Source organism: Barbus barbus (genome assembly GCF_936440315.1).
Source record: "Barbus barbus genome assembly, chromosome: 4".
Taxonomy (NCBI): domain Eukaryota; kingdom Metazoa; phylum Chordata; class Actinopteri; order Cypriniformes; family Cyprinidae; genus Barbus; species Barbus barbus.
In genome coordinates, this window is record NC_136732.1 from 16,765,515 (window position 1) to 16,784,435 (window position 18,921).

General features: G+C 37.9%; 1 protein-coding gene across 1 annotated transcript in view; it reads right to left on the reverse strand.

Annotated features, from left to right (window-relative positions):
- The window catches only part of LOC306868155 (SRC kinase signaling inhibitor 1-like), a gene marked incomplete at both ends in the record, with an annotated part of 124,123 nt that overhangs the window by 2,920 nt on the left and 102,282 nt on the right, over positions 1–18,921 (reverse strand). Inside the window, 8 exons of the mRNA XM_079414205.1 lie at positions 1,772–1,885; positions 3,092–3,838; positions 8,458–8,610; positions 9,626–10,039; positions 10,920–11,229; positions 11,327–11,474; positions 11,592–11,722; positions 12,454–12,629. Coding sequence (XP_079270331.1) covers positions 1,772–1,885; positions 3,092–3,838; positions 8,458–8,610; positions 9,626–10,039; positions 10,920–11,229; positions 11,327–11,474; positions 11,592–11,722; positions 12,454–12,629 — 2,193 coding nt within the window. The remainder of the gene's footprint in view (positions 1–1,771; positions 1,886–3,091; positions 3,839–8,457; positions 8,611–9,625; positions 10,040–10,919; positions 11,230–11,326; positions 11,475–11,591; positions 11,723–12,453; positions 12,630–18,921) is intronic.

Sequence of the window (18,921 nt, forward strand, 5' to 3'; positions counted from 1 at the left end):
ACTTCAAAGGGAATAATTAGCTGTTACCCTGACAAGACTAAATCCTGATCATATCCAGCTTAGCAGGAGTGCCTATAACAGCAAATATGCTCTCCAGTAATTATAGTTGCAATGAACCCTCTGATCTTGTTCGCTCTCTTGCCAATATCTGCTTCTCTCTTCCTTTCCCATAAAAGATTAGATTATTTTCTAATATTCATGGCCTGTTGAACAGGGGCCAGATTTATTTAACACAGAGTGAGGAGATTTACAGAGCACCAGCATATCCATCTTCTCCATACCTACAGCACACAGGCCCATAGCTGTCCATGTGTGCGTGTCTTTTTCTCCTTGTAATCCATCTTTCAAACCCTCCCCTGTTTTCTCCACCTGTCTCGTTCACTTCGCTTATGTTGTAGAGCTCACATTTCCCTAGTCTCTAGCTTCATGCTTTCTCTCTCCCCCTTCTCCTGAGACCCACCTGTCTCTGGTTTCTTTGTTCTATTAGAGGGTTTTAAGTGCACTTTAGCGTCCCAAATGTTCTGCGATTGACACTCCAATTCAGTTTTTCAAAGCGTCACTGCTAGAAACTTCTCTCCCTCACTTCACTTGTGACTGACACACACATACAAACACGCGCATATACACACACATCTCTCCTAAGGCTCTCGTAATAGTCTGAGCTGTGGAATCTGAGCTCTAAAATGCCCTCAGACAGACATTATGAATTGGTTTCAAGCTAGAAAATGATCTTCTTAGCTTTCAGCAAACCATTTTAAAAGTTAATACAAACTTACACAACAGTAAAGCTAAGAACCATAAAAAAAAATTATCTAAAACCATGTTTCATGCAAAACCAAGACTGAAAAAAAAAAAAGAACAAACCAAAAAGAGACCAAGACTACAGACAGACTAAGACTAAACTGGGACCAAACTAAGCCTAAAATCAACACTTAGGCTATATTAAGACAAACCTCTAACTAAAACTAAATACATGACTAAGACCAAGTTTAATTTTTAGGCTAAACTAACAATAAACCAAAACTAAGATTAAAGATCGACCAAAACTAGACTGAGATTAGACTAGGCCTAGATATATTTGAAATAGACGTTTACATACCCTTTGCAGAATATGCAAATATGTTAAAATAAGAGGGCCCATGAAAATTCCATGTTATTTTTTATTTAGTACTGTCCTGAATAAGCCAAACAGATGCTTATATTTACTCCACAAGAAAAAAAAGAGCGAGAGGGTGTAAACTTTTGAGCAGGGTGATGTGTAGCCTAAATTTTTCTTATTTTGTTTAAAGATCTTTTTTTTTTTTCCATTTAGTACTGCACTTCAGAAGTTACATAAAATAATTCCATGTTTCCCACAAGACAAAATAAATACCATTTACCCTGATCATACAATTCAAAAAGTGTACACCTGCTGACTATTAATGCATTGTGTTGCCTTCTTAAGCATTAGGAAATGTTTTCACCTTTTGTAATAGTTATGCATGAGTCTCTCAATAGTCCTCAGTGTGAAAAGATTGATCTCAAAATCATACAATCATTGTTGGAAAGGATTCAGATATGCAGATGATGCTGGAAAACCAAAGAATGTGCAGGAGCTTTATTCAGGACAGTTCTAAATAAAGAATATCATAACATTTTCATGATCCCTCTTATTTTGTTAAAATTATTGACATTTTGCATATTCTGCAAGGAGTATGTAAACTTATGAGCACAATTGTAGACAGACAGACAGACAGACAGACAGATAGACAGGATGATGTTAGAACCATACCTGCTGTTGACCCTGGTTCTTAAGGAAGTCCTCTCTCTGTTTGCTTGTTTTGCTCTTTTCTGATACGCTCTGCTGCAGGTGCTTGAGACGAGACAACGCCTTTCCACCGCCAGTCTGAGAAGGATGAGAGAGAAGAGGAGATGGATCTGTGCACTATATTTGGTAATATTTTCCATTCAATTGCCAACATTGTATTTGCCATCACCAGCAGTCAAAGGAAGTGCTAGAGGAGAATAGTGTGCAAGACAGGCAGGAAGGTGATGTTTTTAATAGAAAACATGCACTACAGCACAGTCCTCTCATTCATTCTCAAACACACACATTTTACCTATAATTTCTTGTATTAAATAAAGAAAATATAAATTACACGCCTCTACACGGTTGACAAAAGCTCTGTGCAATACAAAATAATGGACGATTTCTCTAGTCTTTTCGATCTCTGCATATATTACCTACACAAGATCAAGTACTAGACCAAAGTCTAGAGTCACAACCAGCTAACAGTCCTTTTAAAGCTTCAAGGAGGCCCATTAGCTGTGTGTTTTATGCTAATGAGCACCTCACTGAAGGAGGAGCTCTGTAAGAGGATCTAATGCTTGCAATCAGGTGGATCTGCAGTTGCCAGGCTCCATCTGTCCTACGAGAAAAGAGTGCGACCTAGAGCAATGGGCTCGAAAACACCAGTTAAGAGGGATGATGCAATGCTGGCTTGTATACAAATGTGTGGGCTGAAAGCAACGCAGTGGAAAACACAAGTGACTTCATCCAAATCCTTCCCTTCTGTCACTCACCGAGATCAGCCCTGTTCTCAGCGGAGCTGAGTAATACACATGACGTCTGGTGGATCACTGCTTCATAGCGGTTTATCCTGACAACTACTCTCTGAAGACGAAAGACAAATGCGAGAGGAGACAATACCGCATAAATTACGCAACAAAAAAACTTGAGTAGTTACGAAGAGCTTCCCTGGGCTTTATCCTTTTATTTTACGAGAAAACCACATATAATGTCCTATGTACCAGAGGAAAATAAGACAAGGGGAAAGTAATCAAATTGCCAAGTCATTTTAAGAGGAGAAAAAAAGAGTGGGCTAATAAAAAAGAGGAGGAAACAAGAGAATTTATTGTGCGAAAGATACAATATGTATTTCTACAGAGGCTGGAGGCAAACAATTTATCAAAGAATTTGCAAAAGAGAACAAACTGTTCTAGTTGAGCAACCCAGCGGAAGAGACCAAAAACCTTCCACCAGACAGGAAGAAAGAAAATGGAAAAGACAGAAAGACCAGGGCTGAAGAAGATACTGAAGGTTAGGTTGAACCTTGGCTGTGGATGTGCTGATGCAGGACGGTTTAGGTGGGACAGCAGGTTTGTTTGTGTCTCCTCCGTCTGCTGTATGTCGAGTGCTGCCGGATCTCTTGGTGGAGGACCTCTGCATCTGGACGGACGCTGGGAAGATGTTTCCCGTGTGAGGATCAGTGCTGAACTCCATCAGGCTGAGCTCCAGGTCACGGATGGTTTCCTCCAGGCTGTCCAGACGACGGTATGTGCTGTGGCAGATGTCTTTATTTTCCCCTCCAACGCCTTGAGTGCGGCTCAAACCAACTAGAGTCTCTACGGGCCCGTTTTGCGGCGAGACAGACAATGCAGTGTCCGACTTTCTCATTTGCTCTTCTTTCGTTTCTGTCGCCGCCTCGAGAGACTCCTGAACCCTTGGTTCCCTCCTCAGGGGCTGTTTAATTGCTCTCTCACTTGTTAAGGGCGGGCAGGACTGGGTCACATCCTGGATGGGACTCTGGAGCTCCCTTTGGTCTGCATCCAAGTCTTGTAATCGAGGGACTTTTTGGCTGGCTGACAAGTCTTGTTTCCATAGCGGCAGACGGGGAGTCCTCACAATGTGGCTGAAGTAACTTACTCTGATGTCATTTCCAGTGCTATTGTCTTTAATTGTCTGCATGCTGTCAGACCGCCGAGTCTCTGCTGAGTCCTCAGAGGGGGACGTGGGGAGAGAGTTGCACTCGGTTAAGACTATCTGGGGAACTAGAGTGAAGGACATCCCGTGCTGCATCTGCAATTTAGCAGGAGTAATTTGTATAATTAACCAATGAATGTGAATCATAAATGTATGAGGTTGTAAGGTTAATGTAAAGGTGGCTAAAATAAACTTACCAGAGATTTCTCTGTAAAATCACTGGAGCGATCATCACCACCCTTAGATGCGATCAATTGCTGGCACTTACGTAGCGTAGCACACACAAATATAAAATTAAATAAAGACATCACAAATATTTAAACGCATTCACCCAAGAATAGTTCACTCAAAAACCATTCAGTCCTCATTTACTTTTACTTATATTACTTACATTTACTCTTTTTCATGTAATTACAAATGTTTCAATATCTGAATTCAAAAAATGCAAAAAGTACAAAAATAGTCCAAAATAGTCAATTCGACTCATGCTAGTCTTGTCTTTTGTGATGTTTTGTGAGGAACTGACTAAAATCTACATAGCTATTCATTCATAATCTTATGCTCTATTTGAGTTGTTAAAACAAAAATTCTGTGATTAATTACTCACCCTCATGTCATTCCAAACTCATAAGACCTCTGTTCATCTTCAGAACATATTTTTGATGAAATCCGAGAGCTTTCTGACCCTGCATAGACAGCAATGCAACTGACACGTTCAAGGCCCATAAAGGTAGTGAGGACATCATTAAAATAGTTAAAATTAATGACTTTATTCAACAATTTCTTCTCTTCCACACACGTGTTATGGTACTACTGTGAATGGAGGCAGACCCGTGAGAGAAGAAATAATTGAATAAATTCATTATTTTGGTTTTCTTTGCACACAAAAAGTATTCTCGTAGCTTCATAAAATTAAGGTTGAACCACTGATGTCACATGGACTATTTTGACGATGACTCCTTGCTATGTTTCTAGGCCTTGAACGTGGTAGGTCCCTTGCTGTCTATTGAGGGCCAGAGAGCTCTCTGAATCCATTAAAAATATCTTAATTTGTGTTCTGAAGATGAACGAAGGTCTTACAGTTTTGGAACGACATGAGATTGAGTAATTAATGACAGAATTTTTATTTTTTGGGTGAACTATCCCTTTAACTTGTGACTGAATCATTGAGTCAGTGAGCTGAACTCGAGAGCGTGTTTTGTGAACAAATCATTCAGACTAGTTTTGTGAAACAGATTTACTGATTCAAAGAAATATCCAAAAGAATTCAAAAGAACTAATTACATATCAGCTATTTCTCTCATGAACTTATTACATTTAGTATTAAAAATATTATGAAATTAGAAAACTTGGAATATGGAATATGAGCTACTTTTAGATATCTTTAATGCATTTATACTTTTCAAAGTTTCAGTCCCCACTCAATATTACTTCATGAAAAAAGCATAGTAAAACAAAATGTCTCCTTTCTTCCTCAGAAGGGTTTTGAACAACATGAGGGTAAGTAAATGATGATAGAACATTCATTTATAGGTGAACTATTCCTTTCAAGATCACAGAGCTTTGCTTCTGTGCTCACTTAAAAATGTAAAAACAGCAAAATTTAGAAATCTGGGCAAGTGCTACCACAACAAACCACTTTTAGCTTCAGTGAAGGAAATTGGGCATTTCAACATAAAAACAGACATGTACTGGCAAGTGCACACTCACACACAATGCACAGTATGTGGTGATTGTGTAGTTGTGATCGTGCTCACTGATTTGGGATTATCTATTTGTTTTTGTTTTTCTGTGCCTAAGAACATCTTTGGTCTATAGTTTGAGTGCAGTGAGGTTTATGTCTATATAGGAGTATGACCAACATTTAACAGGGGCACATATAGATGTGTGCATGAGTATACAACAGCAGTCCACACTAGCTCGCAGCAGGGGTTATTACCTGTCCAGCCGAGCACACATGGGGCAACAGCTGTAAACTAGAGGGAGGCGGATATTTCCTGTGAGAGGGCAGGGGGAGAGTCAGATCTCGCTCAAAAAGCTGAGCGGTCAGGGAGATTGAAGAGAATGAATGAAAAATATGGGATTCACAATATCAGTTCAGACCATGAAATTTCAGGATTTCCCATGAAAAGACTCTGAAACTCAATCATTTAGGTTATGCACATTTGCATACAGAAGGGAAAATCCCATAATTTATTTAAACAAATTTACACAAAATGACATTTTAATTTGACAGAACATCAGAAATGACACGCTGTACCTTTAAACAATGTTTATAGATCAGCTATTTCTGTTCATGAATGTGTCTGTAGAGTGTGGGTGTTACTGAGTTATGGGTTTGTTTTGAGATGCAGCTTCATTAGGTTTGAGAGAGAGGTCGGTATGGTGTCACTGCAGCAGTGCCCAGATCTCCACAGGTCTCCACAGGGTTTCCACAGAGACATGCAGCGGGGATGGAGGACAAGAGACATCTGCTCGCTTACCCTGTCATCCACTCAACCAAGACAACAAAATCTGTCTGCTTGTTGGTGTTAATGAGCCTTGTAGCTTGTGTGCCATGTGTATGTGTGTGTATTGCTGCCCTGAAGCAGGTCAAGGAAGCCTAAAATCAACACCAACACAGCTCAAGCAGTGTCAGTCAGGAGAAATGCAGTTATGGCCCCATGGCAAAATGATAATATGTAAATGGAGACGGATGGGGAGAGAGGTTAGAATTTTTAATTGTGCATCTATTATACAAATATAAATAGAGTTGATGCATGTTCTGAAGTAGGACTGGGTAAAATCCATTATTAAAAATAATACAAATTGAACTGAAATAAACTGATTAAAAAGTACAATCTTCAAAAATAATAATAATTTTCCCATATATATATATATATATATATATATATATATATATATATATATATATATGCTAGGAAACGCTTATTTTGTTTACTAGGATGAGAGTTGCTGAAATCGCGTTTGGTCTCGTACTGTATCGTGTATCTTGTCAGTGTGTGCACTTGCTTGGCCATTTGTAGTTGATAAACAGGAAAGTGGGTCCAGCTGAATTTAAATGATCATTTGTTGGTTTGGTATAATAAAGGTTATTATACCGCGGCAGTCGTCGTGTGAAGCCCTCTTAGTGTGAAGACCGAAGAGTGTAAAGACCATCGACTCTACCGTGTGACTCCACCGGGCAGGGACACCGGCAAGGGATAGTAGTAGCTTTTTATTTAATTTTTTCATTGATATGTTTATTATTGAAATGTTGTTGTTATATGCATGTGTTAATTTTATTTAATTTCTTTATTTTCTTAAATATGTGGGTAGATAGTATTTATAGAGTTGTAACTTTTTAGTTTTAGTTACTTTTTCTTATTTGTAAGTCGCTTTGGACAAAAGCGTCTGCTAAATGACAAAAGTAAGTAAGTAAGTAAGTATATATATATATATATATATATATATATATATATATATATGGGAAAATACATATACATATACACACACTACTGTTAAAAGGTTTAGGGTCACTAAGATTTTATTTTTTTTTTTCATTCAGCAAGGATGCAGTCTATTTATATTACATTATCTGACATTTTTGACATTAACATGTTACAATAATCTATTTCAAATAAATGCTGTTCTTTTGAACTTTAAAACTATGTAAAGAACTTAATATTAAGAAGCACAACTTTTTTTCAAAATTGATGATAATTACAAATGTTTCTTAAACAGCAAATCAGCATAATACAATGATTTCTGGAGGACCGGAGTAATGACTGCTGAAATTATATTTTGAAATATATTAAAATAGTTATTTTAAATAACAACTGTATCGATAAATAGTTATTGAATAACAATATTTTGTTATAATATTTCACAATATTGCTATTAAAGTATTTGTAATCAAATAAGCGGCCTTAGTGAGCATAAGAGACTTCTTTCAAAAACATTAAAAACTTTTGAACAGCAGTGTATATATGTAATATAATAGAAAATATATAATTCAATTTAAATTAATTATAGAATTGACAGACTAATTATTAATAATAATTTTTTTAGAAATATCCAGTGTGTGTTGTACGTAGGTATGACAGAACATCAGTATTACAGCAGGTACTGTATATGAATTTCTTTGAATTTTATAAAAAAAAAAACCCAGCTTTTTTAAATTCTAATTTGAATTACAGTTCTGCATTCTTTAAATTTAGTTTAAATTATGGAATAAAATTAGTATGTAGAAGGCATTCCCAATTCAATTTGAGTGGTGCATAACCCTGCTCTGAAGTCGCTAATGCATCAAGAAATATATTATGTATATTAGATGTTATGGTTTTTGATTCTATGTACAGTTAAATTAGACACAAACGGTATCCCACAATATACTCACCAGTGCCTAACTAACAGCACTTTACATCAATACAGCACAAAACATTGTCAAACCACTCATTTGAACTTAATAGTTCATGAGCCAAAGAGCACAGACAGAAATTCAGATCTCCAGCCTGCTAATGTGTGCTTAATGAATGAATGAACCCGCCAACTGGTAGAAGCCACCAATGTGTGTATGAGTGTGAGTGTGTGTGAATGTAATTACACTGCACTGTGGGTGTACACCAGACACATCTGGTGCGTGTGACATATGGACATTAATCACCAAAATTAACACTTCAGCCGTTAGGGTACAGATGGTCTGATGTGACTGCTCAGGTAATACATGTGCTCACCTCTAGCTCAGCTGCTAACTTCTCCTCGTAGCCCTCCTCTCGCTCTCCACCAGCGATGGTCGGAGGGGTGGAGGCCGGTCGGGGGGCTTCAGATATACTCCTCCTCAGCTTAACATGTGGCTTCTGGGACTCAGACTCCTCTGATTCTGATTTCTGTTTATATACACAGACAAAAGGACAAACCTGTATATGCTATATGCATTTTTTTTTTAAAAAGGGGACTTATATGAAAAGAAAAAAAAAAAGTTTTTATTTTATATATATATATATATATATATATATATATATATAAAAACATGATTTTCTCTTTTGAAATATGTTTGGTGTACTGTAATGTAATGGAGACATTGTCTATGTCTCTACATAAATACATTTATTTATTTGTTTGTTTTTCTTTAAGAATTGTTTTTACGAAATATACATATTTTATATGAATCAATGAACAATATAAAATATAATCATTCATGGTTTAAATAATATATATAAATATTCTAAAATATAAACATTCATTTATAAGTTTATGAATGGATGAATGAATAAATAATTATATAATATTTAAAAATACAAATATTTATTTATATGGTTGATTGAATGAATCATGTAAAATTTATTATGGCTGTTTTGACTGACATAACTGAATTGCAGAAAATAATTAAAACACTAATAAAATAAAAGGCTGCAAATGTATAGAATATATCCCATTGTAATGTAATGACTCAATCTTAATTAAAAGTAAACACAAGGGAAATTAACACCTAGAACCATCTTTCTCAATCTCTCTCAAATTCACCTGTGACTGACAGGTGATTTATTAGCGTAGGAACAACCAAGGTGATACAGTAAATATCAACCATGACCAACACACCCACAAACACAGGTGGCTTTTATGAGATGCCTGAAATTTTTGAGACCCTGCACTCAAATAAAAGTGATTTAGTGTGTTCCCCTCCCAGATCCGGCCCACATCTGGCCTGTGTGAAATCCATGTGGACCAGATGTGGGCCGGATCTGGGCCAACACTATGTTGCTGTCTGGGCTGACTCTGACGGTCCGTGTGCTGCTCTTTCAGTAACAGCTTGCATATAAATGTTTGAGAAAGTTTGCATGCATAAACACACACATGCAAAATCATCTGTGTGTGGGTGTCATTCTGAATGTCATCAGTCACCTTTATACTCTTTCCAGGAACGATCATCTCTCCGCTGCGTGTAGTCAGGCCAGGGGAGGAGGGGAAACTCCGTCGGGGTGGTGGAGGAGGGGGGGATTTTGAGGGCTTCTCTGTTCGATACCTCACCACCGTCAGTTCATCCGAGCCTCGTCTGGATCCGCTGTCTTTACTGGAAAGTTTGTTCTGAGGTTTATTAGGCTTGTGTTCATGTGTGGCATTGGTGCTAGATGGACTCTGGCTCTGGTTTTGGTTTTGAATCTGGTTCTGAGCAGGTTTGATCTGCTTGGCGGCAAAGTCCAAGTCAGGAATGGCCTTCATGAGCTCAGCCTGAGTCTCCTCCAACAGTCGATTAATGTCCTGAGCGCTGTACTGCGTTAGACTGGCCCTCTTCTCTTCCCAGTCCCGCTCAGCTGCCTGAGGAGACATACAGATTACATTTGACAAGATCATTAGTGCTTCAAAACAGCTAAAGAAGCTGAAGTATTGAAGCCTATTCACACCAAGTCAGATGTAAATGTAAATATGTAAATGTACACTATTATTCAAAAGTTTGAGGGTGTAAGGGATTTTGAGTTGGTTTCATTTCTGTTATGCTTACCAAGGCTGCGTTTGTTCAATTAAATATACAGTAAAAACAGTAATATCGTCAAACATTATTACAAATTAAAATAACTGTTTTTTATGCGAGTATGTGAAAATGAAATTTATTCCTGTGTTGCACAGCTGAATTTTCAGCATCATTACTCCAGTCTTCAGTGTCACATGATCCTCCAGAAATCATTCTAATATACTGATTTACTGCTCAAGAAACATTTATTATTATTATTGATGAAAATAGTTGTGCTACTTAATATCTTTGTGGAAATATTTGAATATTTTGTGACACTTTAAGGATACTTTGATGAATAGAAAGCTAAAAAAAATAGCATTTTTAAAATAGAAATCGTTTGTAATATTATAAATGTCCTTACAGTCACCTTTAATCAATTTGATACATCCATGCTGAATAAATAATTTCTTAAAAAAAACAACCTTACTGACCTCAAACATTTGAACTTCAATACTAGTTCATGACAGTTTTAAACTGTTGATTAAAACATTGTCATTCTTTTTAGCAACACAAACTGTCCAAGGTTAATTTCTCATTTAAAAATATACCCTCGTACTACTGCCTAATTTAATGACGTCAGACCTTGGCCCTTACATATTTAAAAAACATTACTAAATAAAAAAGGTATTGCTATTGTATACATTTAGACAAATGGTTTCTTTCATTTTAAATCTCATTCCTCACCAGTCTCACTTCCACGGATGAAGCCTTATCAGACCCTCCTCGACCTCCCAGCTCGCCCAGCTCCCGTCCCTTCAACGAGCCCACCATCCCATGAGAATCCTTCTCACGCTGTGCACTAGAAGGGTTCGAGTGGCTGTGGCCTTGACCAGAGTGAGGGCTCCAGTTAGCCAGGCTGGTCTCATTGAGGTTTAGCGGTGGACTGGTTGGAATATCAAAGTCTGTGTTCTTCCTGTACTCGTCCCCTGCTCCGAGTTTAGGAGAGGGGCTGGAATACTCATCCTGGGTTTTCCACACTCCTTCATTCACCTGCCTGATTAAACCATAAAACAGCATTCAAAATAATGAAGTGTAAATTACATTTGAGACGTGTGGCTAGACAAGGAATGATTAAATAAGTGTTTGTCTACCTCCTCAGTGTGGTGAGAGTGTCTGTGATAGATCTGCAGCGTTTAAGCAGAGCGTCCAGTCTGTGTGGCTCCTCTTTCAGGAATTTCACAGCTTCCACTTCCACTCGCAATACCACTCGCATTTTACTCTGGAGCCCCGGGAACTGATCTGAACAAGAGAGACAAAGAGGAAAACAGACAGGCAGAGAAGTGAACAACTCTCTTCTGTAACCGAGGTTCAAGTGTCTGGCTGTGAAGGACAGAAAAGAGTCTGAGTCTGTCTCACTCTTCAGCTCGGTGAGAGTCTCTCCAAGTTTCCTCAGCAGCGAGCTCTTCTCCTCCAGCTCCTGCACTGTCACATGTCGGTGATTGACAGATATCTCCTTCTGGATTTCCTCCACTGACTTTTCCAGATCACTGTCAAGTGCAAACAACCACTCATTAGCTCCATTACATATTGATTGAGATTCAGACAGAGCATAAACCTGCATGACATATTAATTGACGCTATCACAAAGCACCTACACAGAAGGGAATCTTGCACGTTTTGATGTTTCTGACATTTAAAAGTTTAAAAATGTAGCACGAGATGAGTGTGAAAATCTCAAGCCCGCCTCCCTGCGCTGTGGCGTCGGCACGCATTTGAATAAGTGTCAGTGCAGCAGGGTGTACTAAACGACTGAGACACAGTCGGAGTGTTTACACTCGAAATCCAATTTAACCACGTCAAATAAATCCACCCCCCACAAAATGGTTTGTTACAAACAGCGTCCCGTTAATAATTGAATCACATCAACTGGCTGTTAGCTATACTTAATAACCGCTATCAATTAAAAGCAACACGACTGATCTGGCAGCGAGTTGAAGAGGCGGATTTAGTCACCCTGCTGCTTTTAATTGGAAGAAAATAAATCAATTACATGCTGTCCGTTGTTTGTACGAGCTAACGCTGAGGTGTGGGTCTGCTGGTCTTTAACTGAGACTGTTTATGCCTCATTGTCATGCATTTATTCACTTTCGGGTATGAGTTGATGAGAACTTGTGCAATAAAAATAACTGGGAAATTATTTTTGCACATTATGCAGCAGTGTCACTAAGCTAGCGCCTCAGACTGCAGTATTATAGCACATATTGTGTGCGAGACACACTGCAGTTGCTGTATGATGAGCTCCTCCTCGTTCAGGTATTTGAGTCTCTCTTCTTCCACTAGGAGGCGCTGTCTCTGGAGAGGGTCTTCCTGTTTCCTCAGCACATCTGATAGACGCAGACTCAGCTCTGTCTCGGTCCTCTTCAGTAGACTGCGTATGGAGTCCTGGTTCTGCAACTACACACAAACAAAACCCAATTAAAGTCCGTGTTAAGGCAATTTAGAGAACCGGTTCTAAACACGTTAGAAATGTTAGAAATGTGTTGCTGAAAACACGTTACAAAGACTGTGAACTATGCAGTACTGAATTGTGGAGTTAGGCCGCTAAACAATTTTTCACCAACTGTCATTATTGTTACTACAGCCTACAGTTTGCAAACTAGCTATGCCCTCCTCTCGTAAATGCTTATTATAAACATGTATTGCTGTGTAAATCCAATTAAGCTGCTAGAGCATTTTTATTGTAATTATTTGTGAAATTTACTAGCAATTTCTGAGCAGCTTTTTATAATTACAGTAGAAATACTGGAAATATGCGCCAATATGGGGGAGGGGTGTTAAAATATTGTGTTGGACAGGCTTAGAATAATAGAAATTAGAATAATAATGCAGGACCTGTTACTTGATCAACCTCCTATGGTGTTCCTAGAACAGTATTCCCAACAACCAATCGCAGCCCTTCTATGTTCAATATTAATCTATGAATGATTGTTAAGCATTACAGTCTTCAGACGTTTCAGGTGTATCGGTGTGGGAGCGTTTTACAGAAGGTCAGCTGTCACAATCCATCACAACACAGCTATCAGATGACTCATATCTCATATATGTATCCATATGTAACATTGACCTGTCTTTGACCATATGCAGCTGTCATCTTGAATGTGAAGGTATAATATTATAGAATTGATTTTGATAGTGTATGCCTATATACCGTATGTGTTTATGATGGATCACATTCGTTTAAGGTCTCTTGAATGCCCTAATGTGAATGCGCATCCATGTTCTTGAGTTTATTTTCTAGTATTTTCAATTTGTGCATGTTGAATGTTGTGTGGGAGTTGGAGTGCCAGATATCACCATAATTTTTGTGATGCGTAAGCACTCTGCAGACAATGTTTGTTTGCCCTGAAAGAAAAACAGAGTGGACTTTGTCACTTGCATAGCGCCGATAATGAGAAAAGTGAGTAAAAACCGTGTTTTTGCGTTTGTGTGTATGATGCCATTTTAGTGTCATTTGGCGGTAGTTCCTCCTCGAGCTGAATTATTTATGAGTCTCATGCATTATTCAACATATCCATGTCTCCTAGGTAACGGGATGAGGGCAGGGGCCATGTCTCGAGCTCTGGCATTCAGGCAGGTAATAGTCTAACTCAGCAATCTGCAGTTGTCATGACACCAGCGACTTGGCTCTCGACACCAAAGCAATTGACACCAATCTCGCAGTCCCCACGCGACTGTTGCAACATCCCCTCTAATTCTCTGTGAATTTGCCTTATTGGCTTCAACTCACATCCACCCCAAAATTGGAGTATAGTGCTCTGTTTCAGTGCTAAATGTTCATAAACTGCAAAAGTGACATCTTAATGGGTTCAATCAGTTTTTTTGACATCCCATACAAATATATAAATCTCTCTCTATTTATATAGTAAAAAAAAATCTCAGTAACACTTTAAAGACTTTATTTATAATGCATTATAAAGGGTTATTAAAGGGTATAATGCGTTATAAGTATGCATACAGTAATGAGCCTTGTGATTCATTATAACTCATTATATTTATATTATATTCATTATATTTTATTTCATAATTAAGAATATTTTATAATTATTTGTTAATTTTTTGCATTATGGGATTGTATTTTTTTATTTTTGCAAATGCAGACTCTCTATATAGCTGCAGGGTTTATATTATGTAATAAGTACTACAATTTTTCATCTTCCATATATTGAAATCTAAACCTTTTAGAAAATTCCATATGGAAATAAATGGTTTTAAGTTTTTCATGGTAGCTATCATTCCACAGTCAATTTTTATTAAAGCACTGCTGACTGAAAAGCTGACTTGATTTGGGGCCAGCTTCCTCTCTCTTCATCTATGTATCCCTGCTGGCCCATACCATCTCATCATTGAGCATGATATTAAGAGTTATTGCCTGCCCTGCTATAGGAGTGAATCACACACAGCAGCAGCTGGAAAATTAATGACTAGTTGAACACATGCTCACTTACACATAAATACACACATACACACACACACTTAGATATACAGTCATGGCCAAAAATATCAGCACCCTTGGTAAATATGATCAAAGAAGGCTGTGAAAATTAATCTGCATTGTTAATCCTTTTGATCTTTTATAAAAAAAAATTCACAAAAATCTAACCTTTCATTGGATAATAAGAATTTAAAATGGGGGAAATTTCATTATGAAATAAATGTTTTTCTCTAATACACGTTGGACACAATTAACAGCTTTATTCAATACTTTTTTAAACCTCCATTTGCCAGTTTAACAGCTCTAAATTTCCTCCTATAATGCCTGATGAGGTTAGAGAACACCTGACAAGAGATCAGAGACCATTCCTTCATCTAGAATCACTCCAGATCCTTCAGATTCCCAGCTCCATGACGGTGCTGCTTCTCTTCAGTTCACCTCACTCATTTTCTACAGGGTTCAGGTCAGAGGACTGGAATGGCCATAGCAGAAGCTTGGTTTTGTGCTCAGTGACCCATTTTTGTGTTGTTTTTGAGGTTTGTGTTTGGATTATTGTACGGCTGAAAGATCCAAACATGGCCCATTATATGATTTCTAACAGAATCAGTCACTTATTGATTTTTTTATCTGTTGGTATTTGATAGAATCCATGATGCCATGTGTCTAAACAAGATGTCCAGGCCCACAACATCAAAAATACAGCAGTATATTTCATTGTACACATGGGGTACTTTTTATCCCTGTGTTCACAAAATCCATCTTGAGTGTTTGCTGCTAAAAAGCTCATTTTTTAGTTTCATCTGACCATAGAAGCCAGTCCCATTTGAAGTTCCAGTTGTGTCTGATAACTGAATATGCTGGAGTTGTTTTTGGATGAGCTAGGATAATTTCTTGAAACCCTCCCGAACAACATGTGGTGATGTAGGTGCTGTTTGACAATTTTATTTTTAAGGTTTTCTGACCCCGAGACTCAACTATTTTCTGCAATTCTCCAGCTGTGATCCTTGGAGAGTCTTTAGCCACTCAAACTCTCCTCCTCATCGTGCATTAGGATGCTATAGACACACGTCCTCTTCCAGGCTGTTTCGTAACATTTTCTGTTGATTGTAAATTCTTAATTATTGCCCTGATGGTGGAAATGGGAATTTTCACTGCTCTAGCTCTTTTCTTAAAGCCACTTCACTAATTTGTGAAGCTCAATTATCTTTTGCTGCTCATCAGAAATATATTCTTTGTTTTTTTCTCATTGTGATGGATGAGGGAATATGGGCTTTATTTATATTTTTATTTATATTTCTGTGAAACAGGAAGCCATGGCTGGATAATTTCATGTTCATAATCATCCTGGAGTGCTCAAAATTGTGAATATGAATGGGAATATACTTCAGAGATAATTTACTCATAAGAACTTCTAAGGGTACCAATAATTGTGTCCAACGTGTATTTGAGAAAAACATTTATTTCATAATTATATTTCCCCCCATTTTAAATTCTTATTATCCAATGAAAGGTTAGATTTTTGTGAATTTTTTAATAAAAGATCAAAGGGATTAAAAATGCAGATTAATTTTCACAGCCTTCTTTGATCATACTTACCAAGGGTGCCGATATTTTTGGCCATGACTGTACTTATGAACAGTAATGTAATCAATACAGCATTCAATGAATTTCTTAATTTAATCAAAAATACAGTTAAATTGTAATATTGTAATATACAATTTTAACATTTTAAAATACATTTTCAGCATTACTCCAGTATTCAGTGTCACACGATCCTTCAGAAATCATTCTAATATGCTGATTTGCTGCTCAAGAAACATTTCTTATTATCAATGTTGAAAACAGTTGTGCTGCTTAATATTTCTGTGGCAACTGTTATACATTTTTTTTTTTCAAGATTATTTGACGAATTGAAAGTTCAAAATAACAGAACTTATTTAAAATAAAAATGTAATGTAACAATGTGATTTAATACATCCACGCTGGATAAAAATTTATTTAAATAAATCTCTTTCTATATATAGACTATTTTCTATTAAAATTGTTGTAACATTCTGTCCAAGGACTACAGTTGAAAAATAGCCTTTGGCTAATTCTGGTACATTTACAGAAGTGTTTTATTAATGTACAATGTCCCTGTTAACTAAACAAACAAATAAAATAAATAAAATAAAAAATATTATATTTATATTTTTTTATTTTTTCTTTATTTGTGCTTGGTTTTGAAATAATAAATGTGTTAAAATTACTCTTCGTGAGTGCAATCCATATAAAATTATTCTTAGAAATCATGGATGACTGGAAAAGTCATGAAGATTCGTTGCTGTGAGATCCCTGTTTGTAGACACTGCACTCACAAAGAGAAACGTCTGATGCAATTTTATAGCTGAGCATAACCTGAAAAAATTATTTTCCACTGTAAAAATTTCCATGACTTTTTGAGGCTAGAAAAAAAAAGCATTTAAAAATGCCCTCACATTTCCAGGTGTTGCATGACTATGGGAACTCTGTAAATACAGAAAGGAAAGCGTATGACAGACACACAACCCAATACGATCTGTCAGACTGTTAGTGTGCCATCTCCTCTCTGCTGGCTTTTAGCCCTCCCTAAAGCTCCCTCCACATCCTTCCTTTCTCTCCTCCTTCACACATTCACCAACACAAACATTTCCCTTTATCATACTCCTGCTCAACATGTCACCATTATAATCTGACAGCTGACCGTACAAAGAGTTTCAACATATTACAACAGTATCCATTTGTATTTTTTTAAGACATTTTGCCCCATTCAGACATCAAGTCAAGTCAAGTCAAGTTGAGCTTTATTGTCATTCCGCTACATGTGGGGACATACAGTGGAACGAAATGTCGTGTCTCGCAGGACCACGGTGCTACATAAATACAGACACACAACAATGAAGTAAAAAACACTATAAACCTATACACAACTAACCTACTGACAGATTTAACTATAAGTATACTATATATAAGTATTTACCCTATACAAACTAAAAGAATAAAGGATAAAAAATACAACTATACGAATGCTTCACATAAATATTACCCTGTACAAACTAAAAAATAGAAGATAAAAAAAACAAACTATACGAATGCTTCACACAAATACTGTACATGTGCAAAGAGAGACATTTGAGTCAGCAGCTGGTTGGGGAACAGTGCAGGATGATTTGTAGTGCATGAGCATGTAAACATACATATATTGCTGAGTCTTTTGTGAGATTGTGCACACACAGCAGTGTGTGTAAGTGTCCATAGTGCACATAGTGTAAAGTGTAAGTGTCCATAGTGTAAAGTGTCCATAGTGCACATAGAGGAGAGTGTGTTACTACAGGTGGTTTGTACAGGCCCAGTGTGTGTAGCACACTTTGAATTGCACAAAAAAAAAAAAAAAAATTAAAGTTCCATACAGTTTTTCTTTGGTGTGGTAAGGTTTGGGGTGGGGGGTGGTCCATGTTCAGGAGGTAGGGGTTTGCATGGTGTTTCAGAGGGGGGCGGGGTGGTTTGAGTTCAGGGCTCTCACAGCCTGGGGGAAAAAGCTGTTGAGCAGTCTGGCGGAGCGGGCTCTGATGCTCCGGTACCGTCTTCCTGATGGTAGGAGCTGGAAGAGACTGTGGGAGGGATGGGTGGAGTCCTTCACGATGCTGTTGGTTTTGCTGGAGCATCGTGTAAGGAAGATGTCCAGGATGGAGGGGAGAGGGGCACCGATGATCTTTGCAGCTGTGTTCACTGTCCGCTGGAGGGTCTTGCGGTCAGCAGCACTGCAGTTCCCGTACCAGACAGTGATGCAGCTGGTCAGCACACTCTCAATGGTGCCTCTGTAGAATGTGGTGAGGATGGGTGGAGGGAGACTTGCTCTTTTCAGCCGGCGGAGAAAGTGTAGGCGCTGTTGTGCCTTTTTGGAGAGTGACATGGTGTTGGTGGTCCAGGTGAGATCCTCTGTGATGTGCACCCCCAGGAATTTAGTGCTGCTGACTCTCTCCACAGTCGAGCTGTCGATGGTCAGTGGGGGGTGGTCAACGGAGTTTCTTCTGAAGTCCATCACAACCTCCTTTGTCTTCTCCACATTGAGGGACAGATTGTTTGTGCCACACCATTCCGCCAGCTGTGCCACTTCCTCTCTGTAGTGTGTTTCATCGTTGTTGCTGATGAGACCTACCACTGTTGTGTCATCAGCAAACTTGATGATGTGGTTGGAGCTGAACTTGGCAGTGCAGTCGTGGGTCAGCAGTGTGA